This window comes from Physella acuta, unplaced genomic scaffold, assembly GCF_028476545.2.
Source record: "Physella acuta isolate Inbredline_101_S28 unplaced genomic scaffold, ASM2847654v3 ptg000531l, whole genome shotgun sequence".
NCBI classification, from domain to species: domain Eukaryota; kingdom Metazoa; phylum Mollusca; class Gastropoda; family Physidae; genus Physella; species Physella acuta.
In genome coordinates, this window is record NW_026732050.1 from 532,743 (window position 1) to 559,090 (window position 26,348).

Here is a 26,348-nt window from a genome sequence, read left to right on the forward strand (position 1 = left end):
GGTGTAACCTCAACCACACCAAGTGTTGTAACCTCAACCACCCCAAGTGGTGTAACCTCAACCACCCCAAGTGGTGTAACCTCAACCACCCCAAGTGGTGTAACCTCAACCACACCAAGTGTTGTAACCTCAACCACACCAAGTGTTGTAACCTCAACCACCCCAAGTGGTGTAACCTCAACCACCCCAAGTGGTGTAACCTCAACCACACCAAGTGGTGTAACCTCAACCACCCCAAGTGGTGTAACCTCAACCACCCCAAGTGGTGTAACCTCAACCACCCCAAGTGGTGTAACCTCAACCACACCAAGTGGTGTAACCTCAACCACACCAAGTGTTGTAACCTCAACCACCCCACGTGTTGTAACCTCAACCACCCCAAGTGGTGTAACCTCAACCACACCAAGTGGTGTAAACTCAACCACACCAAGTGGTGTAACCTCAAACACCGCAAGTGGTATAACCTCAACTGATCTAGTGGTATAAACGTAATGTAAACGAAATCTTGAAAATAAGATTAGAAAGATATTAATTAGTAATCAAGTTTGTTCAGTGTTCAGTATATTACAATCATTATTTTTCTTAATTAGTATACAATTATTACAATTTTTAATTGTATTTATTTTTATTTATTACTTTAAAGTTATAACTACGCTATCTTTTATTAACTGGTGATATCTTTGTATACAGATTAAATAAATTCATATTTTATTGACAATTTTTCTTATAAATTAATTTTATGGACAACATAAGCAGATAATGAGGACAATATAATACCGGCAACAGCGATAATCACAACATTATGAATTAGGAAAACCATAATTTGGACAATGCGAGTCAAAGAATTGACGAGTGAATTCAATAAAAAGTGAAGTCAATAAAATTGCACAATCAAGCTTCAGGACAATAATTTCTGTAGGTCATGTATCGACTTGTCAAGTAATCTTGTAATAGTCTGACTTTGTTCACTTAGCCTTTGATCTCCACTGTCGATAAATTCAAACACAACCGCAGAAAGTTAATCAGCGTCTGATTTAACAATTGTTTTTTGAATAACAAGAGACAATCAAAGTTACGACGATTGCGGGGGACGAGAGAAGAAAATCAGTGCAGAAGAACGAATCAAACAGGAATAACAAAAGGGAGGGAACAAGTCACAGTGCTGCGAGCCGATCGAGCAAGGCCCGCTACTCGCACTCCAGTCGTCTGGCAGGGCCCGCTACTCGCATACGGAGACGGGCGGAGAGTTGCGGATGTCAGTGTTAAAAAGTGCGGACTTCCAGGAGAGCATGTGTCCCGGCCGGTGATTACAGAACCTCGGGGTAAGACATTAGACGGTCATCCACTTCCGGTGCTCGGTGGATGCCTGCAGTAGGTGAGTGGCACTGTCCATTACAGTTGTGTGTGGATATAAAGTTGTGTGTGGGGATTAAGTTGTGTGTGGACATTAAGTTGTGTGTGGACATTAAGTTGTGTGTGGACATTAAGTTGTGTGTGGATATTAAGTTGTGTGTGGATATTAAGTTGCGTGTGGACATTAAGTTATGTGTGGACATTAAGTTATGTGTGGACATTAAGTTGTGTGTGGACATTAAGTTGTGTGTGGACATTAAGTTGTGTGGACATTAAGTTATGTGTGGATATTAAGTTGTGTGGATATAAAGTTGTGTGGATATAAAGTTGTGTGTGGACATTAAGTTGTGTGTGGATATAAAATTGTACGGATATAAAGTTGTGTGGATATAAAGTTATGTGGATATAAAGCTGTGTTTGGACATTAAATTGTGTGTGGACATTAAGTTGTGTGGATATAAGTTGTGTTGATATAAAGTTGTGTGTACGTTCAGTTGTGTGGATTTAAAGTTGTGTAGACGTTCAGTTGTGTGGATACACAGTTGGGTGTGGTTATCATTTTTCCTTAGAGTTTTTAAATTTACAAAATGCCAATAATCTATTTTTATTGAGATAAGATGCCCGCGCTTAACCTACAAAAGAACGTCGTTGATTTGATGTTGTATACCAATACTTTATAAACTGCCCGAAATGTTTCATGTACATTAATTATGACAGTTTAATATACTATCTCTAGAAAAAATAAAGCATTTCTTCCTAATTAGTTTGTGAAATTGTTTTGAACATTACTTGAAATTTACTTTAGAAATTGTAAAATCTTTGCTGTAGGAAATTTGTAATAATGCTTATCTTCTTGTTTAAAATATAAAACGAGAACCATCTTCTCTTCCAATATAATTTCTTCAAGTAAGTCAATGTTGAGACATTAAGGTCTTTATAAACACGGCGTATACGTCAGATATTTAGACGAGTAGATCTTTACATCACGGCGTGTTGGCATACATCAGATATTGAAACAAACAGCTCTTTACATCACGGCGTGTAGGCCTACATCAGATATTGAAACAAACAGCTCTTTACATCACGGCGTGTTGGCATACATCAGATATTGAGACAAACAGCTCTTTACATCACGTCGTGTAGGCCTACATCAGATATTGAAACAAACAGCTCTTTACATCACGTCGTGTAGGCCTACATCAGATATTGAGACAAACAGCTCTTTACATCACGGCGTGTAGGCCTACATCAGATATTGAGACAAACAGCTCTTTACATCACGGCGTGTAGGCCTACATCAGATATTGAGACAAACAGCTCTTTATATCACGTCGTGTAGGCCTACATCAGATATTGAGACAAACAGCTCTTTACATCACGACGTGTAGGCCTACATCAGATATTGAGACAAACATCTTTACATCACGGCGTGTAGGCCTACATCAGATATTGAGACAAACAGCTCTTTACATCACGGCGTGTAGGCCTACATCAGATATTGAGACAAACGTCTTTACATCACGGCGTGTAGGCCTACATCAGATATTGAGACAAACATCTTTACATCACGGCGTGTAGGCCTACATCAGATATTGAGACCAACAGCTCTTTACAACACGGCGTGTAGGCCTACATCAGATATTGAGACCAACAGCTCTTTACATCACGGCGTGTAGGCCTACATCAGATATTGAGACAAACAGATCGTGACTGTCCCTATAGTGGAGCGGCCAGTTCAATGACCGGTCGCTTTAAAAAAAAAACCTTCTTGGTTCATGTTGAGTGCCCATTAGAACTGAGTAATTGGAGCCAGGTCTTTAAGGTCCACCATTCATAAGCTTCGTCCCTGTACTCTTCTGTTATTTCTTTTGTTACATTAAAAAAATATAAAATGTTTACTGACCGGAGTTGCTGTTAAGTAGGTGTTTAACACAGAGGCGCCGACTTGTGTTAAGCGCGGTGCCAAGAACTAACATAAATATACAATACAAATATATACTGATATAAATAAACATATATAACATATGCAAGATTGTTATATTGATAAATCAATTTAGTAATGGTTCATTTAAATAACCAATGGAGACCATCCAAACTAGAATCGGAAAAATTGTTCTAAATTTTAAAAAAAAGAGAAATAACGTACACAAAAATGATGTTCATTATTTATTATTTACAAAACATAAATTCTAAAAAGTTAAAATTACTCTTATTTTCCAATTTTAAAATTCCTTTGATTTTAGATTCATAATTCTACTCTATTTTAAATAGAAATGTTTAGTCGAAATAAACACATAGTTAAAATATCAAATTCAAATTTTACAGCCCCAATTATAAAAACTGCATACTATTTAAGAAACCTGTGTTTTCCCCAGTCTTAAAAGCCCGTCTTAGCGTGCCCGTCCCCGCGAGTTGCCGCGGGGATAGAAGAAAGTCTGACAAAATGTATTACAAGGGTTTCACCAATGCGTTACCAATCCTATATTTTTAGACTTGTGACCTTGTTTTCTAAAACTGAGTTATTTTTATGTAAACAATTTCAGCGCTTGGATCATATTTATCGGGGCATGGGTTTACCTACACTACCGCGTGAAAGTCTTGAGTGTTAGGACAAACACAAACGTATTGTATCATAGATTTTGTTTAATTCTTGCATTGATATTTAAATAAATCAGAAAGAAGAAACTGCTGTACACTTGTGCACATTTTTTAAACAGTGTATCTTAAAAATTAAAATAAACTTAAGCTCGGATCAGCTTAAATCAGTTCCCGTCATCAGTATTAAACCCATTCGCGTTGGGCAGCTGAGCTCAAATCAGCTCTATTCAGTACCCAGCATTAGTCTTACACTAGTCCGTATTTGTGCCATTAAATTCAGATCAGTTCTATTCAGTACGCAGCACATCGTTGCTTGAGCCATCAAGCTCTGATCAGCTTTATTCCGTACTCAGCATTATTCCTACACCTGTCCTCATTTGACCTCGTTTGTTTACAGACAACTCACCAACTACCGTCGACCATGTTGGCGATGTAATAGCCAGATTTTTTTTTATCTTCCCCCACCACGTGTAGTGTTGAATAACCATCCTGGCCATCACTGCACGTGAGCTTTGAATGAGAGCCAGCGAGGGTGAGTACTAACTTCAACGTCTGGCTTTATTTAGAGACTCGCCGACTGATCCTCCCTAGACCAGGATCACTGCTCATTTCCGAGCACGCCCGAGTTTTGTTGGGACTTCTGTTTTCGTACCAGCGATGTTAGACGTCCACTGTTATTTCAACGCCGTAGATGAAAAAGTAAATTGTTTTCTGACGAATGTCTTCGGTAGAGACGCCGGGTAATTGTGTTGTCGGTTGTAAATGTCAAGCGATTTATCCGAGTCGTGTCGTGTATATACCACGTGTCTCGCGTATTTCACCGCCTCAAATATTAGGTAGATAAAGATAGTGTATAGAGATGATGGTATCGCTAGAGATGTTGGTACCGTAAGAATAGTATCGTTAGATATGGTGGTATCGCTGGACAAGATGGTATCGCTATGCGTGTGGTATCGTTCGACATGATGGTATATATTGACGTGTGGTATCGCAAGACATGGTGTATAGACATGAAAATATTGCTAGAGATGTCGGTATCGTAATTTTGGTATCGCGATGCATACGGTATAGACATGAAAAGTCTATGTAATCATACTAAGGTTTTGAAAAATTATTTTTTTAAAATATGGCAAGCGATAAAATTATAGCTAAATTTGTAAAAATGAAATCCGTTTGGAAACCATCGATTACTCTCGTTTTTATATTTTTGTATCGAATATAAGCCGTTGAAAAGCCGTTTAGAATAAGTTTATCAATTCAAATATTTTCAAAAACTGCCCTCAACCTCTCCTTGGCATCGTTAGGCATGATGGTATCGTTGGGCATGATGGTATCGTTGGGCATGATGGTATCGCTGGATTTTATGGTATTGCAAAACACGATGGTATCGTTTGTCTTGTCATGTTTTATCATGTCATGTGTTTGTCTTGTCATGTGTTTGTGTTTGTCCTATCATGTATTTGTCTTGTTGTGTGTTTGACTTGTTGTGTGTTTTTCTTGCCATGTGCTTGTCTTGGCATGCATTAAAACACAATGAATGCGTTTAATGGATTTGAACAAATAGCGTTCATTTAATTTTACTTTGCTAATACAAATTATTAAATTTCTTTGGCTTTCTATTTCTGTGACTTAAAATTTCAGTAATTTTCTGCTACTTTAAGTTGTTTTTTTTTTTACTTTCTATTTTTGGGACTTAAAATTTCTATGACCTTTAATTTCTATGGCATTATACTTCATCGACTTTCTATTTCGACGACCTCTTGAATTTTAGACGTCAAGTACGGTTCAAGTTCTCTTTAAGCCCAACAACAATCATCTAATGAGCTGTAATTTATGTGATTTCATCCAGTCCACTATTTCTGGTTCTTGTGGGCCGACGTCATCAAGTATTTGTCTCTTTCAGTCCACAGACACAAACATTCAAGGCCCGTAATTACCTCTCTCAACTTTCCTTGTCACAGGGTTTTCCCCCTTGGTCTGCCGACACTGAAACAAAAACAAATTTAATTTAAAAAGAAAAACAAATTAAATATAACAAAAAAATGACTTGACACCATCCAGCATGGTAAATGACCCGTGACCATACTCGGAGATACAGACGACGGGGGTTGTTGTCTTTACGCCTCATTTGCTTCATTACTTGACGCGCGTCATCCTTGGATAAGAAAGTCTGAGGGGAAGAAAGGCGCTAGTGACTCTCAATCTTTTTCTTCCGAGGGCGTCTTGCGGAATCAATTTGAAACATACAAGTAACTTTATCTTTAAAAAAAAATGGCGTCTAGTGACCTAGTCTAAGTTTTAAAAATAGTTTTTAAGGAAGTTGAAATTACGTCATTACCATGGCTGCGGGATGGGAGGGGAGAGAAATCAGGGCGGCGTAAGAACATGGTTCTTGCGTTAAGAAAAAAAAAACCTTCCCGTAGTGTTGGTGCGAGGATGGAAATTCTCGGGCCGGAGAGTTCTATAGAGACGGGAGTGAAAGGGACGCCATTACGGACACGTCGCCAGAGCCGGCGTCTGTTGGAATGAGTTTCGATTAACGATAGTCTTAGTCGGAGGGCTGAAAAAACAAGACGGGGGGCCATTTTTAAGCCCAGGTTTCTCCAAATCTGATCCCCATACCTTGCCGCGATAAGGCGAGTAAAAACTTGGGTGGAATCTGTTTTTAATGTCCACAATCCCCCCCTCCCCCTCCCTATACATCAAACCCCACATGTTTTTCTCAAATCTTGAACTTTCTCCACTCGGGGCCAAATATAGATACTTATGTTAAGAGTTAAAAGTAAAGAATCCTCTTTAGACCTAGATATCCATTGGGCAAATGAAGTAGAGTTCATGTTTTTTTTTTAACCTCGGCTTATGAAGGAGAGGTGTGGTCAGTACTTTGCCTAGTCGCCTTTACTTTCTCTAACATGGGTTAGCAGCCTAGAGCTCTACCGCTTAGTTCATGCCGTCCCATGTTAAAAAATAATAAGTGCTAAAACAAAAACAAGTTAATTGTAATAAGATATGGATAAGAACTGTGTAGAAGAAACCCATCAACATGATGTGCTTTCAAAATATGTTACAATGTAATTAATATATTAATTAGTTAGAACTAACGCGTTAAGTAATTTATTCTTTTTTTTTTTCGGAAGTGTACAATTGAAAGGAATTGCCTCCAACACAAAAAAAGTATTAATGGTAGCGTGTAATGTGCCATCCGCTGACAGCCTGCATTTCTTTCTGGATTTTCTTCCATTCCTTTATCCATAAAAAAAAAAACAATCCCCAAGGTCGTTTTAATTTCGGAGTTCTCTCCCTTGATATGATTAACCCTTTTTTTTTGTACGTTTCTTGGAAAAAAATTATATCTCCATCAAAGTGTTGTCTACCGATATCTGCAGTGACCCGGATAAGTCACATCCGGTGTAATCACAGTCTGAGCCTCATTGTGGGCTAATTAAAAACAGTGAGACCGGAAGTGAGTAGTATAGTGGCGAAACGGCGGTAGATGTGGGTCAGCAAGAGGTTGACCGTGAAATGGAGAAGCGATGTGGTGATGTAATCTAGAAGGCGGGTCGGCAAGGGCGGTAAACCTAATAAATAATCTCCGGGCGGTGATCTCTAAGTTGTGTTGAAGAGGGAGATAATCGATCGACTACACGGGTAGGCATACGGGGAGGGGAGAGGTAGGTTAACTGTTGATGCGTCAGATCACACTTGATTACATTTGGACCTTGAGATTGGTTTTCGAATCATAATTTTAGTTATCTGGGTATATATATATATATATATATATATATATATATATATATATATATATATATATATATATATATATATATATATATATATACGTGTGTGTTTGAATGTACAAGTAAGATTAGCCAAGCAAATCCTTTAGTAAGTTAACCAAAAATTTCTGCGTCCATAAAAAATTTCGACAAATAGCATCCGTTAAATAACCCTAAATTTAGCCCCACAAACTAAACCCTCATGCTTTTATTTAGGGATCTGTAAATATAAACACAAATTTTAATTTACGAGCCAAACGAATGACTACAGCCATTTCCCAGTACATCACTCAATGTTAGCTACGTAAGACCTCATGTAAAGAACAGCGGGGCAGGTCGCTAGTTCTGCTGATTTGACGGCCAACACTAATTCAGATTAGCTTCGATTTTTTTTTTCTTGTGTCCGAGTTTATTTAAATAAGATTTGAAATCTTCGACTGATAGGATTAATCTTTTTTTTTTATTTTACTTTATTTTCCCTGTTGCAACCTCATTTCAACGTCAAAGATGTAATCCACAAATAATAGATCAGAACTGCCTCTGTATAGCTAGCCTGCATGGCTAAACAGACACCAAAAGTCTCTCTGCATGGCTAGACAGACACCAAAAGCCTCTCTGTATGGCTATACAGACACCAAAATTCTCTCTATAGCTAGGCTTCATGATTACAGCCATGGTCAGATAATAACTTACCTTTACCTCAGTCTAAAAATGCCGAAGTTAACATTTCGTTTGGTGAAGTTAACCGTATGTTAAACTTGGTTGAACGGGACGGCTTGATAGGACTTATTATAGCGTAAGATGGAATATCGTTAATCATTGGTCAAAGCGGGGTTTCGTTTACATAATTGTTGGATGACAATTTTATGAACGAGGGGGGGGACGTAGAACATGTATGTAGGTGTAAATGTATGTGTATATTTACGTGCCTTTATTTTTTGTGTGGGAAATGTTTTTATTTGAATAAACGAAATGTGTAGGCCTATGTGGTAAAATATGAATAAGGGTATTTGTGTATGATGATTGTAACTATGCATATCTTTTGCCAAGTCCTTTTCCCTAATTTCAACATTAGCTTTGATCCTTTCCATTTATTATCCTTAGCCTATTCCATTCCGTATCTCAATCTTTAAATGACCGGGGTAATGTCGTTTTTGCAGGGGTTTTTTTTTTGGTGAGGGGAGTAATATACATGGGTAATGAGGAGGAGAAATGACCGGGGGTTAATTAACAGTGAGGAAAGTCCTGATCCCGTAAGTCGTATATAAGGTGAGGCTATGTTGATGTGGGTAAATAGAAGACTCCCCATAATTCTAATTTTACCATCCGCTACTTCTGTTTACATGGCGAACCTTGCCGGGCCCAAACAGGTGTATAAGAGATGGACTAAATTAAGCCCGTGTTTGTCCTTTTAAACAAGGTGGCCCGTCCCCGGGGGCAACACTGATTGAATCGGCTGTTGTAATCCCCTCCCTGCGGACTGAATTCTCCCACATAATAGGATGTGCAAACAATTTCCTCCCGCCGTTGTTGTTGTAGCGTCACTGCCAATGTTAGTTAGGTGTTGTAATAGATTTCTTCTAGCGTGACGTCTACATTGTTGACAGCCCGCCTCTCTTTCTGCATATGTTTATCTGATGATTTTTTCTTCGACAAGATTTTACCTCCACCTTCCTTACCGAAATATAAACATTGTGCCGCTACCCTTTACTCTTTCACTCTCACCTGCTACATACGCGTCTGCACGTAGCTTATGTAACTGCCATCTTACAGGTGTAATTTCTGTTACATTACATGTGTAATTTCTCTTCCATATACTGTATCTTACATGGATTGTCAGGTTTGAAAGGGAATTTTTTTAGCGTAAATCCGATGTAAATTAATATGTACAAAACAGAATTGCCATAGTTTCTTATTCAACTCAAGGTAGACCACCCACAGTATAACACGATGACCTTATCAAAACAACAAACTACCCAGGATTCTCTTTGACTTTATTTTAAAACTCTATCAACCCGATATTTATTTACTCTAGGAAAATAATTTCACCAACACAATGGGCGTAAAGTTTATTGGATGATTTTTTTTATCACGCGCTGTTGGTAACTCACCACCAAATGACGTCATTGCTCGTGTTAGATTCAAGATCTCATCAGATATTCAGACTGGGAGGGGGTGGGAGGGTGGAAGAAGCTCGTGGGTTACAACCACTACAACAATCCAGGAATAAACTGTTAACAACTGTTTACAACTGTTGACATACTTGGTGAAACTCAATGATACGTGACGTAGACGGGTAGATGACATAGTGGGGAAAATGACGATGTAGGAAAGATGACGTAGTAGGGTAGGTGATGTAGTAGGGTAGATGATGTAGTAGGGTAGATGACATAGTAGGGTAGATGACGTAGTAGGGTAGATGATGTAGTAGGGTAGATGATGTAGTAGGGTAGATGACGTAGTAGGGTAGATGATGTAGTAGGGTAGATGACGTAGTAGGGTAGATGATGTAGTAGGGTAGATGACGTAGTAGGGTAGATGATGTAGTAGGGTAGATGATGTAGTAGGGTAGATGATGTAGTAGGGTAGATGACGTAGTAGGGTAGATGATGTAGTAGGGTAGATGACGTAGTAGGGTAGATGATGTAGTAGGGTAGATGACGTAGTAGGGTAGATGATGTAGTAGGGTATATGATGTAGTAGGGTAGATGACGTAGTAGGGTAGATGATGTAGTAGGGTAAATGACGTAGTAGAGTAGATGATGTAGTAGGGTAGATGACGTAGTAGGGTAGATGACATAGTAGGGTAGATGACGTAGTAGGGTAGATTATGTAATAAGGTAGATAATGTTGTAGAAAAGTAAATCAGTACGAAAGATAAAGTAATTGACCTAGATATTCGTTTTGCATAACATGAATGTGCGAGTTGGCAAGAAAAAAAAATATATAATCCTCGGTACAAGCTGCGAGAAAGTATATTTAAGAACTACGTTTTCATAGGTGCAGTGCATAACACTAACGTAGATCATAGAACTACAGCACCTAGACAACACTGACGTAGACTACAGAACTACAGCACCTAGACAACACTGACGTAGACCACAGAACTACAGCACCTAGACAACACTGACGTAGACCACAGAACTACAGCACCTAGACAACACTGACGTAGACCACAGAACTACAGCACCTAGACAACACTGACGTAGACCACAGAACTACAGCACATAGACAACACTGACGTAGACCACAGAACTACAGCACCTAGACTACACTGACGTAGACCACAGAACTACAGCACCTAGACAACACTGACGTAGATCACAGAACTACAGCACCTAGACAACACTGACGTAGATCACAGAACTACAGCACCTAGACAACACTGACGTAGATCACAGAACTACAGCACCAAGACAACACTGACGTAGATCACAGAACTACAGCACCTAGACAACACTGACGTAGACCACAGAACTACAGCACCTAGACTACACTGACGTAGATCACAGAACTACAGCACCTAGACAACACTGACGTAGATCACAGAAATACAGCACATAGACAACACTGACGTAGACCACAGTACTACAACACCTACACTACACTACCTTACAACTGTTGTAACTTCCATTCCCAGCTGCTAGGTCGGGTAGACGAGCCAGTTAATTAGCTCAATAAAAATGTCGCCTTATCGTGTTAAGGCGATTCCTACAGCGTCAATGCTCTAGATAGAGAGCTCGGCTTTACGTTCAGAGTTTTTTTTTTATTCTGGCTGGTAATTAAAGTAATTAATACACCAGTTTCTATGCTAATTGATAGATAGCTGAATATTAATACATGTTAATTGGTTTAATGGGTACATGGCTGTCTATGTTAATTAGTTTAACGGCATTATACATGTTCATGTTAATTACTTTACTGGACAATATAAGTGTCTGTATTACTCTAGCGGATACATGGATGTAAGTTGTTTAGCACGAATTAAATAGTTGACTGATGTATGTAATTTTTGTTATGTAAGTTTTGGAGGTGTGGTACGTCATAAACAGTGTATCAAACAGTTTTCCCCCCTCTGACCTGCTGCGGTAATTGTGACATGACACTCTTTAGTGGCCAACCACCTGTCTGTGATTGTAACTTGGGTAGTCTACACGAGGTTTCCACTTGTATTCTCTAGTATCTGAGTGTGCAGTGTACACCAGACACAATGCTTCTGCTGGGTGAGTTCCGTATGAATGCCCGCGTGCAGACACACCACTCTAGCTAAAGGAGCTCTGTATGAATGCCCGCTTGTAGACACACCACTCTAGCTGAAGGAGCTCTGTATGAATGTCCGCGTGCAGACACACCCCTCTAGCTGAAGGAGCTCTGTATGAATGTCCGCGTGCAGACACACCACTCTAGCTGAAGGAGCTCTGTATGAATGCCCGCGTGCAGACACACCACTCTAGCTGAAGGAGCTCTGTATGAATGCCCGCGTGCAGACACACCACTCTAGCTGAAGGAGCTCTGTATGAATGCCCGCGTGTAGACACACCACTCTAGCTGAAGGAGCTCTGTATGAATGTCCGCGTGCAGACACACCACTCTAGCTGAAGGAGCTCTGTATGAATGCCCGCGTGTAGACACACCACTCTAGCTGAAGGAGCTCTGTATGAATGCCCGCGTGTAGACACACCACTCTAGCTGAAGGAGCTCTGTATGAATGTCCGCGTGCAGACACACCACTCTAGCTGAAGGAGCTCTGTATGAATGCCCGCGTGTAGACACACCACTCTAGATGAAGGAGCTCTGTATGAATGAGCGTGTACAGACACACCACTCTAGTTGAAGGAGCTCTGTATGAATGCCCGCGTGTAGACACACCACTCTAGATGAAGGAGCTCTGTATGAATGAGCGTGTACAGACACACCACTCTAGTTGAAGGAGCTCTGTATGAATGCCCGCGTGTAGACACACCACTCTAGCTGAAGGAGCTCTGTATGAATGCCCGCGTGTAGACACACCACTCTAGCTGAAGGAGCTCTGTATGAATGCCCGCGTGTAGACACACCACTCTAGCTGAAGGAGCTCTGTATGAATGCCCGCGTGTAGACACACCACTCTAGCTGAAGGAGCTCTGTATGAATGCCCGCGTGTAGACACACCACTCTAGCTGAAGGAGCTCTGTATGAATGCCCGCGTGTAGACACACCACTCTAGCTGAAGGAGCTCTGTATGAATGCCCGCGTGTAGACACACCACTCTAGCTGAAGGAGCTCTGTATGAATGCCCGCGTGTAGACACGCCACTCTAGCTGAAGGAGCTCTGTATGAATGCCCATGTGCAGACACACCACTCTAGCTGAAGGAGCTCTGTATGAATGCCCGCGTGCAGACACACCACTCTAGCTGAAGGAGCTCTGTATGAATGCCCGCGTGTAGACACACCACTCTAGCTGAAGGAGCTCTGTATGAATGTCCGCGTGCAGACACACCACTCTAGCTGAAGGAGCTCTGCATGAATGCCCGCGTGTAGACACACCACTCTAGCTGAAGGAGCTCTGTATGAATGCCCGCGTGTAGACACACCACTCTAGCTGAAGGAGCTCTGTATGAATGTCCGCGTGCAGACACACCACTCTAGCTGAAGGAGCTCTGTATGAATGCCCGCGTGTAGACACACCACTCTAGATGAAGGAGCTCTGTATGAATGAGCGTGTACAGACACACCACTCTAGTTGAAGGAGCTCTGTATGAATGCCCGCGTGTAGACACACCACTCTAGCTGAAGGAGCTCTGTATGAATGTCCGCGTGCAGACACACCACTCTAGCTGAAGGAGCTCTGTATGAATGCCCGCGTGCAGACACACCACTCTAGTTGAAGGAGCTCTGTATTAATGCCCGCTTGTAGACACACTACTAGCTCTGTATGAATGCCCGCGTGCAGACACACCACTCTAGTTGAAGGAGCTCTGTATTAATGCCCGCTTGTAGACACACTACTAGCTCTGTGTGAATGTCCGCGCGTGCAGACACACCACTCTAGCTGAAGGAGCTCTGTATGAATGCCCGCGTGTAGACACACCACTCTAGCTGAAGGAGCTCTGTATGAATGCCCGCGTGTAAACACACCACTCTAGCTGAAGGAGCTCTGTATGAATGCCCGCGTGTAGACACACCACTCTAGCTGAAGGAGCTCTGTATGAATGCCCGCGTGCAGACACACCACTCTAGCTGAAGGAGCTCTGTATGAATGCCCGCGTGTAGACACACCACTCTAGCTGTAGGAGCTCTGTATGAATGCCCGCGTGTAGACACACCACTCTAGCTGAAGGAGCTCTGTATGAATGCCCGCGTGTAGACACACCACTCTAGCTGAAGGAGCTCTGTATGAATGCCCGCGTGTAGACACACCACTCTAGCTGAAGGAGCTCTGTATGAATGCCCGCGTGTAGACACACCACTCTAGCTGAAGGAGCTCTGTATGAATGCCCGCGTGTAGACACACCACTCTAGCTGAAGGAGCTCTGTATGAATGCCCGCGTGTAGACACACCACTCTAGCTGAAGGAGCTCTGTATGAATGCCCGCGTGTAGACACACCACTCTAGCTGAAGGAGCTCTGTATGAATGCCCGCGTGTAGACACGCCACTCTAGCTGAAGGAGCTCTGTATGAATGCCCGCGTGTAGACACACCACTCTAGCTGAAGGAGCTCTGTATGAATGCCCGCGTGTGTTGCTGCCAGCCATGAGTTCCAGTGAGGAACGCCAGATTGGAACTAACCATATTTCAAAGGACTGACCGCTGGGCTGACCCTGGGGGATCGCCGACCCTATTACTGTAATGACCGGGTCACGGGCTAAAAGAGGTTGTCTGTTATTTGCACGTTATCCAGAAATATCCGCGATAAAAAGGGGGGGGGGGGGGAGTGGATTTATGTAACATTACCGTTATTTTGGTTAGGAAATTACAAAGGGAATTTTGTTTTCTCATTCCACAGCTGATTGTCTTGATTATTTGTGACTCCCTGAACCGGGAAATCGATCCCACCCTCGCCGTGTCCGGTTAGCCGAGGAAGACAGTCGAGACGATGTAAACAGCTGGTGCCGGCAGCTTCGGAACCTGAAAGTCTAGTACCTGGCTGGTGCTCAACGTGTCTGTTTTCTGTGTCAACACTGCCACCACTGTATCATGCACTAGTCTGTGTATCAGGTGGCAGCACATGTAGCGACTATCAGCACATAGGTAGAGTACATCTAGAAGTCAACACATCCACTTCAGTTTTATGAAAATTGGAGAAAATATACAATTTATAATTTGTACAAACTGAACAGAATGAATATGAAAGACTTTATGAACGCCTTCTGCAATGACGTGAAGCAAACATTAGCTACTGTACAAACGACATACGTTGTCCATACGACAGAGTGTAAGAGTTGATCGTGATCTAATCAACAAATCAACACAACAACCTCTCGTTGGGACTATAAGCTGCTCACAACACAAGACATCAGCGTATTCTGTGAGTGCTGATATCTTCTGTGTGAGAAGACTTTGAGCGAGGATATCTCCCGTGTAGCGAGACGATTCACCTGAAATGGGAAACGCCCCTGTGTCGTGTCTGACGGATGGTGGGGAGGTGATGCACCTGAACAAGTACCTGACCCAGCGGCAGCTGCAGCTAGTGCAGGACACCTGGGACATCATGAAGCAGGACCTGCCCACACTAGGACTCACAGTCTTCATCAAGTAGGTGGTCTCTGTCTTACTGCTTGACCTCATGACCTCACACTGTCTTCATCAAGTAGGTGGTCTCTGTCTTACTGCTTGACCTGTCTTCATCAAGTAGGTGGTCTCTGTCTTACTGCTTGACCTCAAACTGTCTTCATCAAGTAGGTGGTCTCTGTCTTACTGCTTGACCTCATGACCTCACACTGTCTTCATCAAGTAGGTGGTCTCTGTCTTACTGCCTGACCTGTCTTCATCAAGTAGGTGGTCTCTGTCTTACTGCTTGACCTCATGACCTCACACTGTCTTCATCAAGTAGGTGGTCTCTGTCTTACTGCCTGACCTGTCTTCATCAAGTAGGTGGTCTCTGTCTTACTGCTTGACCTCATGACCTCACACTGTCTTCATCAAGTAGGTGGTCTCTGTCTTACTGCCTGACCTGTCTTCATCAAGTAGGTGGTCTCTGTCTTACTGCTTGACCTCATGACCTCACACTGTCTTCATCAAGTAGGTGGTCTCTGTCTTACTGCTTGACCTGTCTTCATCAAGTAGGTGGTCTCTGTCTTACTGCTTGACCTCATGACCTCACACTGTCTTCATCAAGTAGGTGGTCTCTGTCTTACTGCTTGACCTGTCTTCATCAAGTAGGTGGTCTCTGTCTTTAAACCCAAATTTTTTCAATCAACTTGCTAGTAAAACCCAGCGCTTTCTTTTGTATTTCAACACCCCCTTTATGCCATCAGTTTGTCTTAATTCCTCAGTCTTCTCACTGCTTTTAACATACACCATTTTCCCAGAAAATCTTTTTACCCTTTCCAGTCTTACATTGAACTCGACCATAACATACAACAAGTAAATCTCTAGCCTAGGACGTGTATATGTGTATACAATGAATAACCTGTTATCAGACCAATGGCTGTAGTATTTATGTCTCGATAAGTTGATTGTTTTCTAAAAACCGCGGCATTACCTTACTCCACCTGCCATAAATTAAGCAGCGTTCTCTGCTAATGTATTTCCCACGCAAAATAGCCCTGTGCGATATGCTGTTATTTAATGGCTAAATTTGCATCTGGTGTGAAATTATATACTGCAATGGGGTCGGCGTGGTCGAGTCGGTAAAGCTCATGGTTGCTAAACCGAAAAGTCTCGAGTTCGAAACCTCGGGCAGATGAGGCTCGTTAGCTGGGGACAGCCACTCTTCTAAGAGAGACAACTCCAAAATCAATGTTCTTGGTTGGACAAAGCTATGGAAGCAAATCCAAAATGAAAAGCAGGCTGAAATCGGAGTCAATGGCCTCAATGGCGCATAACCAGTTGACACGTAATCCTTAATTGTGATGGAAGCATGGTCGAGTCGGTAAAGCTCATGGTTGATAAATTCGAAAAAAGTCTTGAGTTCAAAACCCTGTGGCAGGTAAGGCTCGATCCCTCCCAACACTAAAAATTAAGAACGAAGAAGAAGAAGAAGAAGAATACTGCAATTAGATAATACATCACGTGACAGTTAAAAATGAATATATTTGTTGCTGTTGTTGAGAAAACCGCGATTCTTGAGCAAGGTGTGCTTAAATTAATATACACCGTGGCCAAAGTTTTATAGGACACAGTGGCCAAGTCCGATATGACATACTGGCCAAGTCCCTTTACAGCACGATGGCCGCGCCACAGACATAATGACAGTACACAACACTGTGGACATCCAACTCACATTATGTGTCATCCATTATGAGTTGCTGTACGCTTAAGTCAATATGATAAACCGAATGAATTAGGACCCCACCTCTCTTTACCCCACAAGTTCATCGGTTGAATTACTCACTCACAAATTTAAAATGGTATCTCTTCCAAAAACATACATCAACCAAACAAGTTTTTTAAAAACAGAAACACAGACACATTAAAAACAATACCACAGCAAGGCCACATCACACCACCACACACCACATACCACAGCAAGGCCCCAGCTACAGCCACACATCACATACCACAGCAAGGACCCATAATACCGCCACAATACACACACCAGCAGTAAGGTACCAGCTACAACTTTAACTGAAGACAAACTGGCAACAACATAACTGAGGGCTGATTTTTAGCGAACCAAAACATGCGACAGTACGAAGCGCTGTCATTCTTATAATTTTAAAAAAAAATGAAAGATATCTAATTTATCTTGCTTCGTGTGATTTGGCCATTAGCGCGGATTGTGTTTTAATGGGGAGATTAGGGTTAGATACGTGCAGCCATTTTTTTTAACGATTTTCATTTCGTCTTTAAATAGTTAAAAAATTGCGGGGAATCCAACAGCTCTGGACCTTGTGCTTTAAATAAGAGAAGATTGTGTGCGACATAAAAATCTGAGAGGGAGTAAGAAATGTACATGACATGGACGAGATTTTGGTTGATGGGAGAACATGTTGTCTCAAGTCTAGCGAGGCTTCTTGGTCTGTTAATGTAATTATGTGTAACGGTTGGAGGGTGGGTGTGTCACGTTTGGTGGGTGGCAGACGGGTACGAACTGCGATATATGACGAACAGTTTGTTTTGTTAGATTGTGATTTTTGTTGTTGTTGTTGTTTTTTTCTTGTTTGGATGAACATTTGACATAATAGAATTGAACTCGTGTTTAAAACGAATAGCAGGCTTTGTCACTCTTTGTAATTATTTTGTTGAAAGCTCAATCATTTTTTATGTGGAATAGCGTGTGCCTGCATTTGTACAGCTTAATGTGGGGTAGAGGGGGGGGGGGGGCGACAATGTGAAGCCAATTAAAATCTGGCTTTTGTGACAGTAGGAGCTGAGTGGGGAGCCCATAATTTGGGTAACACTTGGATAAGTGAGCAAATATTTGGTTCAATAAGTACATGCATGCGATTTTTATAAACAAAACAAATGCTATCGTGTGTTACTTTTACAAATATTATCCTCTGAACATTTACTTTCATTGTGCCTATAAAGAACGGCTGTCGTAAGTTCAAAAAGATCCGCACCAGATCTAGGTCATTATGGTAACAAACCCGAAACTCACAGATCTGGGTCCTTTCGTAAAAACACAGAATTTCACAGATTTAGGTAATTTCGTAACAAATCAGAAACGTATAGATCTGTGTCTTTTAGCAACAAACCAGAAACTTAGAGATATGAAACTCATCCTCAGGTAATTCAGACAGGTTTAGCGTTAAAGCCCTCTGTTCTCATTCTTCATGCGTGGAGTGATCTGACCCAGGGTTGCCCGAGTGTAATCAAGGCGCTGCATGGCTAGTGGGATAGCCAAAATCTGACCTCCACTGTGACATCTAAAGTCACAACCTATATCCAATACACGACCTCCAATGTGACATTTAATATGGCATCCAATGTAAAATGTAGTATGGCATCCAGCGTGAAATCCAATACATGACATACAATGCGACATTTAATATGGCATGCAATATGACATCAAATACATGGCAGTGAATGTGACATCAAACCAGACACCCAATGTGACATCTAAACAAGACATCAAACACAACAGACAAAAATAATTTTCCTTTACCAGCGAGACTGACATTACGGACGTAATCGGTTCACCTGTTACCTGAACCACCTCCTTCCTCCCTCCCCCTCCCCTCCTCCCTCCTCTCCCTCCCCTCCTTACTCCACTCTGCTGACAACACGATGAAACACGGGGGAGGGGTGGATAAAGAAGTTTGGATGTTCAGCCATCTTTGACGTCGCGCGTGTCATTACGGAAGTGACGTATTGATTATTCACAACGAGGCCATGATTTCGAGTCAAGCAGATCAGGAAAGGGAGATCACCTTTACGGGTAAATTTGTGTATGGAACAACGCCAATCTTTACGTCTCAGGGCTTCTGAGGGCTTAGTCGTCTTTGTCAATAAAGATTTCATCTATTGAAGTTTGAACATCTAAATTGTTTTCTTCAATGACACGTTAAAATGTGTATTAGTTACATTATATCGATGTTTATTTATTTTTTGTTAACTATATCGAGATCTATTTCTTACATCGTAAATAAAAATAGGAAAAAGGGAATACACATTTTAAAGAATCGAATCACGACTTAGCCTATGATGACGGCTTTTTTTTTTAAAAATAAACATGACAGATTACAGATTACAGAAATCACGACTTTGACAGCCGTCTATAGCAAGCTTATAATATAGACTACACTGTCCTTGTCATAGAAAATATAGTTTTTTCTTTAGTTGTATGTTATGCTTAAAAAAAACAACTCGGGTGTAAGCCTATAGATTTTTGGTGTTCTGATGGTTTCTGAAATCATTGTGGGTTTCAGTTGTTGGCTGTTTTCATCGTGCGAGTGAAGTCTGAACATAGGTCAACACCGAGTTTCAGTCAAATATCGTCATCTCAATTACCCCCCCCCCCCCCCGACACCCCACCCACCCCTTTTACCCTGTCCCCCTCCCTTATTTCAGGCAAATATCTTCATCTCAATCAAACCACCACCCACCCACGCCTTCCTTCAGCCACCCCACCCACCTCTTTCATTCAGCCACCCCACCCACCCTTTTACTCACCCCCTCCCATAGGCAGTGTGTGTTGCCATTTTTCATTAGTTGGGAACTTGTAGATGTAAATAACCAACAGACAAAAGAACAGTGCATGTGCACTTTACACGGTGCACATAGAGTGGGATATTTTTTAATCCAATGTAACTAGTTGTATGGGTGGCTTATGTCTCGACACGTGGGTAATTGTAGCCTGCCTATGACGTCTGAGATCTGGCTGTGACGTCTAAAATATACGTACCCTAGCTGTAGTCTGACTGTCTTATTGGGACGTCTTACACGTGACGTCTTATTGTGACGTCTAAAATATACGTACCCTAGCTGTAGTCTGCCTGTGACGTCTGACTATAACGTCTGACTATAACGTCTGACTGCACCGTGGCTGTGACGTCTGACGTCTGACACAGCTGTACAGATTTGTACATCTGTATGATAGGGATAATTCAGTGTGACAAGATAAGATAACTCTTCCGTCAGATTCTTCCCCTTTCAATTTGTTGCGGGCATGTCATGCGCGATTTCATCTCAATCGTTTTCCATTTATCTCAGCAACAAATTCAATTCACTTTCTGGCAGCATGCACACACACACACACACACATACACACACAAACATACACACACACATAAACACACATACGTATATGCTGATATATGTATGTATATCTGTATATACGCTGAACGATTGAGTTTATGTCCGTGTGCACCAGACCACGTGACCTTGATGTGTAGTGCAAATCGAGCATGTTATTACATTTCTCAATAGCCTGATGTTGTGGCATTACATTTATCAATAGCCTGATGTTGTAGCATTACATTTCTCAATCGGCCGATGTTGTAGCATTACATTTCTCGGGAACAGTGCATTTCCCCCCTGTCAATTACCCCCCGGATATTCCCCCCCCCCGACATTACCCCCCAGAGTAATTACCCCCCTGTCAATTACCCCCCTGTCAATTACCTCCGCCCAGTAGGACATTACCCCCCGGACAGGGTTAGAGTTAGGGCTAGGTTTAGGGTTAGGTTTAGGGCTAGGGCTAGGGTTAGGGTTTGGGTTAGGGTTAGGGTTAGGGTTAGGGTTAGGGTTAGGGTTAGGTTTTAGGGCTAGGGTTAGGGTTAGGGCTAGGGCAAGGGTTAGGGTTAGGGTTAGGTTTTAGGGCTAGGGCTAGGGTTAGGGTTAGGGCTAGGTTTAGGTTTAGGGCTAGGGTTAGTGCTTGGGCTAGGGTTAGGGTTAGGGTTAGGGTTAGGGTTAGGGTTAGGGTTAGGGTTAGGGTTAGGGTTAGGGTTAGGGTTAGGGTTAGGGTTAGAGCTAGTTTTAGGGTTAGGGTTGTGTCTAGCTTTGGTTTTGGTTTTGTGTGAAGTTTTAGGCTAAGGTGGATGCTTAGGTTTTGGTCTTTTTCTTAAGGTTTGGATTAAAGTTGTATATAGGTATAGATTCTAGTTAGAGTTAGGAATTTAACTTGAGAGGGGGGTAATTCCCCGGGGGGCTAATTGACAGGGGGGTAATTGACAGGGGGTTAATTGCTCCGGGGGGTAAACACGGGGGGGGGAATGTCCGGGGGGAAATATCCAGGGGGGTAATGTCCAGTAGCCCATTTCTCAATCGGCCGATGTTGTAGAATTACATTTCTCAATCGGCAGATTTTGTGGCATTACATTTCTCAATCGGCTGATGTTGTAGCATTACATTTTTCAATCGGCTGATGTTGTAGCATTACATTTTTCAATCGGCTGATGTTGTAGCATTACATTTTTCAAAAGGCTGATATTGTAGCATTACATTTTTCAAAAGGCTGATGTTGTAGCTTTACATTTCTCAATTGGCTGATGTTGTAGCTTTACATTTCTCAATCGGCTGTTGTTGTAACATTACATTTATCAATCGGCTGATGTTGTAACATTACATTTCTCAATCGGCTGATGGTGTGGCCTTGACATGTATGTGTTGGTCAGGATTTTTCATTTTTTTTTCTCCCTAAAATCTGAGTGTAACACGCTTATGATCCTCATCATTGCCAAGTAAAAAAAAATTATTTTTAAAAATCAAGTGGTTTTTTTTATTTTATTTTTTGTTCTTGTAGCCTAAGGCGCTGAACAACAGAACGAACCGAATTGCATTGTTCTCAAATTATAATAAAACATTTTTCTATAGGCACACACATACTCCGTTTACAAATAAATATAATTTTCGGTTTACAATTTAAACCACCTTTCATCTTGGTTTACGAATTAAACCACCTTTCATCTTGGTTTAAGAATTAAACCACCTTTCATCTTGGTTTACGAATTAAACCACCTTTCATCTTGGTTTACGAATTAAACCACTCTTTAGCACGTTTTTCGACTTAAACCACCTTTTATTATATCGTGATACGTCAATCATCAGCACCTACAGCTTAGCTGAAGTCATGACTGCAGACAGACAACCAACGTCACTAGAGTGTTATAGTTAGCTCATGACCTTCAGAGTGTTATATTCATCTCATGACATCCACAGTGTTATATTCAGCTCATGATGATTAGTTCCCATCTACTGCCATGTCTGATATTTTATTGACACAATGACACAAGTCTACTGATATTATCTGGTCAATGGTGCAGCACTTATAACTTACATGTGTGGATTCAATATTTTTAGATTTGATTTGAGACTGTTTTTGTTTACCAACTGCATTAACAGGTTTACATTTAGCACCACGTGCAGAAAAAAATATGTATATAATAAATAAACATAAAGCTCGAAAAGGATATTCTATTGGGGAAAAATATTCGTGTTTTTTTAGATGTGTTCTGTGTGATGGTTTTAACTGAGCTATGTTACATGTTGTTGATTTACAACATGTGTTTTAGTAGGAAACATGCTGGTGGCATACATCGAAATGGCATGTCAGACTGGCACGTGATGCCAACAATGCCGGCTCCTATCAGACCGGCACCCACCAGACCGGCACCCACAGACCGGCTAACCCTACCGGCACCAACTAAACAAGCAGCCAAAATGCCGGCTCCTATCAGATCGGCACCCACAGACCGGCTAACCCAACCGGCACCCACTAAACAAGCAGCCAAATGCCGGCACCTATCAGACCGGCACCCACAGACCGGCTAACCCAACCGGCACCCACTAAACAAGCAGCCAAATGCCGGCACCTATCAGACCGGCACCCACAGACCGGCTAACCCAACCGGCACCCACAGACCGGCTAACCCTACCGGCACCAACTAAACAAGCAGCCAAAATGCCGGCTCCTATCAGATCGGCACCCACAGACCGGCTAACCCAACCGGCACCCACTAAACAAGCAGCCAAAATGCCGGCACCTATCAGACCGACACCCACAGACCGGCTAACCCAACCGGCACCCACTAAACAAGCAGCCAAAATGCCGGCACCTATCAGACCGGCACTAACCAGACCGGCACCCACAGACCGGCTAACCCAACCGGCACCCACTAAACAAGCAGCCAAATGCCGGCACCTATCAGACCGGCACCCACAGACCGGCTAACCCAACCGGCACCCACAGACCGGCTAACCCTACCGGCACCAACTAAACAAGCAGCCAAAATGCCGGCTCCTATCAGATCGGCACCCACAGACCGGCTAACCCAACCGGCACCCACTAAACAAGCAGCCAAAATGCCGGCACCTATCAGACCGACACCCACAGACCGGCTAACCCAACCGGCACCCACTAAACAAGCAGCCAAAATGCCGGCACCTATCAGACCGGCACTAACCAGACCGGCACCCACAGACCGGCTAACCCAACCGGCACCCACTAAACAAGCAGCCAAAATGCTGGCACTCAGTAAACCTGGAACCACCAGACCGACACTACCCCCCCCCCCGAGCCGCCTATTGACGGGCAGCCAACAGACATGTTGTTACAAGGGGGATCAGTCTTTCATGCCGCCACGATCAATGCAATCAAGCCCTCATTAAAGTAATTAACTCGAGTCAGCGCAGTGTGTTCCTGGATAAGACGCTAACCAAACAGGATTCCGTTAGTGAAGATGCCGTGCCATCTTTAAGTCTGTTTGTAGTGGTCATCTTTATACCTGTTGTGGTCATCTTTATACCTGTTGTGGTCATCTTTATACCTGTTTGTTGTGGTCATCTTTATACCTGTTGTGGTCATCTTTATAACTGTTGTGGTCATCTTTATACCTGTTGTGGTCATCTTTATACCTGTTGTGGACATCTTTATACCTGTTGTGGTCATCTTTATAACTGTTGTGGTCATCTTTATACCTGTTTGATGTGGTCATCTTTATACCTGTTTGTTGTGGTCATTTTTATACCTGTTTGTTGTGGTCATCTTTATACCTGTTTGTTGTGGTCATTTTTATACCTGTTTGTTGTGGTCATCTTTATACCTGTTTGTTGTGGTCATTTTTAATAGATGTTTGTTGTGGTTATCTTTATAGATGTGTGTTGTGGTCATCTTTATAGATGTGTGTTGTGGTCATCTTTATAGATGTGTGTTGTGTTGTGGTCCTTAATAGTTACATCTTTAAACCTGCAAAACTTAAGGTGTTCACTGTTCTATTACTACCCCAACCTCCAAGTCCTCCCCCCCCCCCCCCCGCCCTCCATGCCCTCACATGTGCTCCTTTAAACCGTTTTGTTTTTAGTGCTGGTTTTTAGGTCTTATTCTTGCATTCATCTAAATACAACACAGACAGACACACACGTGCACACATAAAAAACCACGAGAAACACACACATATATATACTAACACGTATTAAAAACACACATATACTAACACGTACAAACACACACAGTGACACATACTAACACGTATATCCACACCAAAACATACATACTAACACGTATGAGCAAACACTGACACAAAGACTTATAAGAGTGCACGTCTTTGATTAAACTTCGCCAACATAAAGTGCATAATTCAGATCTTTGAATACGGAATGAGACTGGTTGTGTGTGTGTGGGATGGGGGATGGGGGAGGGAGGGAGTGAGGCGAGGAGGGAAGTAAACGGCGCGGATCTTTGTTAGGAGAATTTTTTCATCTTAAATTATCTTTAGTTAAAGTTGTAGTAAATGTTGGAGTTGTAGCTTTAATTGTATTAATAGTAGTAGACGAGCAAAATTCGTATTATGATAATCTATAATAATAATTATTATTTTTATTATTATTATTATTATTATTATTATTATTATTATTATTATTATTATTATTATTATTATTATTATTATTGTATTATTATTATTTATTTTTAATGTTATTATCATCATCAACAATACTCTTACTTTTATTCTCATATTCTTTTTTGCGTCCTCGAATATCCAAAAAATAAATTAAATAAAAGCATTATTTTACTGTTCAAAATTGTCTTAAAATACTAAAGAGCATGATTTCTCAAGAAAATTTGCTAATGCGTTTTAAGAAAAATAATTCACAACTAATTTAAACGCTCTGGGTTCAGTTTTTATTTGTTTAATGTCATACAAAAATAAAAATAAAAATAAAATGGAAAATAAAACGCGGGAACGCTAAAAGACGAAGAATTCTTGTGTTATTTTAGTACCCTATTTTTATCATACCACATGACATATCAGAATTTTTTTTGTCAGGATTCTGTTGTTTTTAACGTCATAACTGTCAAATAATTCTCTAAAAATCTAAATTTAATGTTTAATTATTTCGTTTTAATCACAACACATTTTAAATCGAACCTCAATTTTTTAACCTTCGACTTTTTAAATGAATTTTCTGATGTTTTTATATAAATTAAATATCTGTCACTAGCTCAAGTCTAAAAATTAAGCTCTGGTATTTTAAGTTTGCTCCGTTATTCTTGTCTAGCTTGTGTCAACCTACCAAGCAGAAGTAACTAAAAACTCCTGTTATTTTAAGTAAATTCCCCGTCAATTTTCTCGCCTTGTTTGTTAGGGTAAGCGACTAGGTCGACACTACACGGTCTTCTATCTCGAGTATCGCCCCAGGGAAATCTGAAGAATTGCCTCCCTTACTTGAAGACAATCTTGACTTCAGAACTTTTAATTCCTCCAGGGTTATTAAAAAATCGTAAAATAAATATTATTTTTATTACTTTTACAATTGATTCGGATCTCGTGTTTTTCATTTACTAAATTTATTGAGTGGGCGAGTTGTTTATTCACTGATATATTTTAAGCTTTCAAATTTCTCAAAAATATAATAATTTTTTTTTCGTTGCTTTAAAAATAAATTATGAGTTTTAGCACGAATATTAAAATAATAATATTTTAAGTAAAAATATTAAAATTACTGTTATAGCATTAGACAATGAAAAAACTTATTTTTTCTAGGTCTAATCACAGCTCAATTTCGATGCCAAAATAATTCCATCATGTTTTCTTTG

General features: G+C 41.3%; 1 protein-coding gene across 1 annotated transcript in view; it reads left to right on the top strand.

The window, feature by feature from the left end:
• Window positions 1-1,223: 1,223 nt before the first annotated feature.
• LOC131945191 (neuroglobin-like) overlaps window positions 1,224-26,348 on the top strand; it is a 94,254-nt gene continuing 69,129 nt past the window's right edge. Inside the window, exons 1-2 of the mRNA XM_059306218.1 lie at window positions 1,224-1,375; window positions 14,715-15,463. Coding sequence (XP_059162201.1) covers window positions 15,312-15,463 — 152 coding nt within the window. The 5' untranslated portion in view covers window positions 1,224-1,375; window positions 14,715-15,311. The remainder of the gene's footprint in view (window positions 1,376-14,714; window positions 15,464-26,348) is intronic.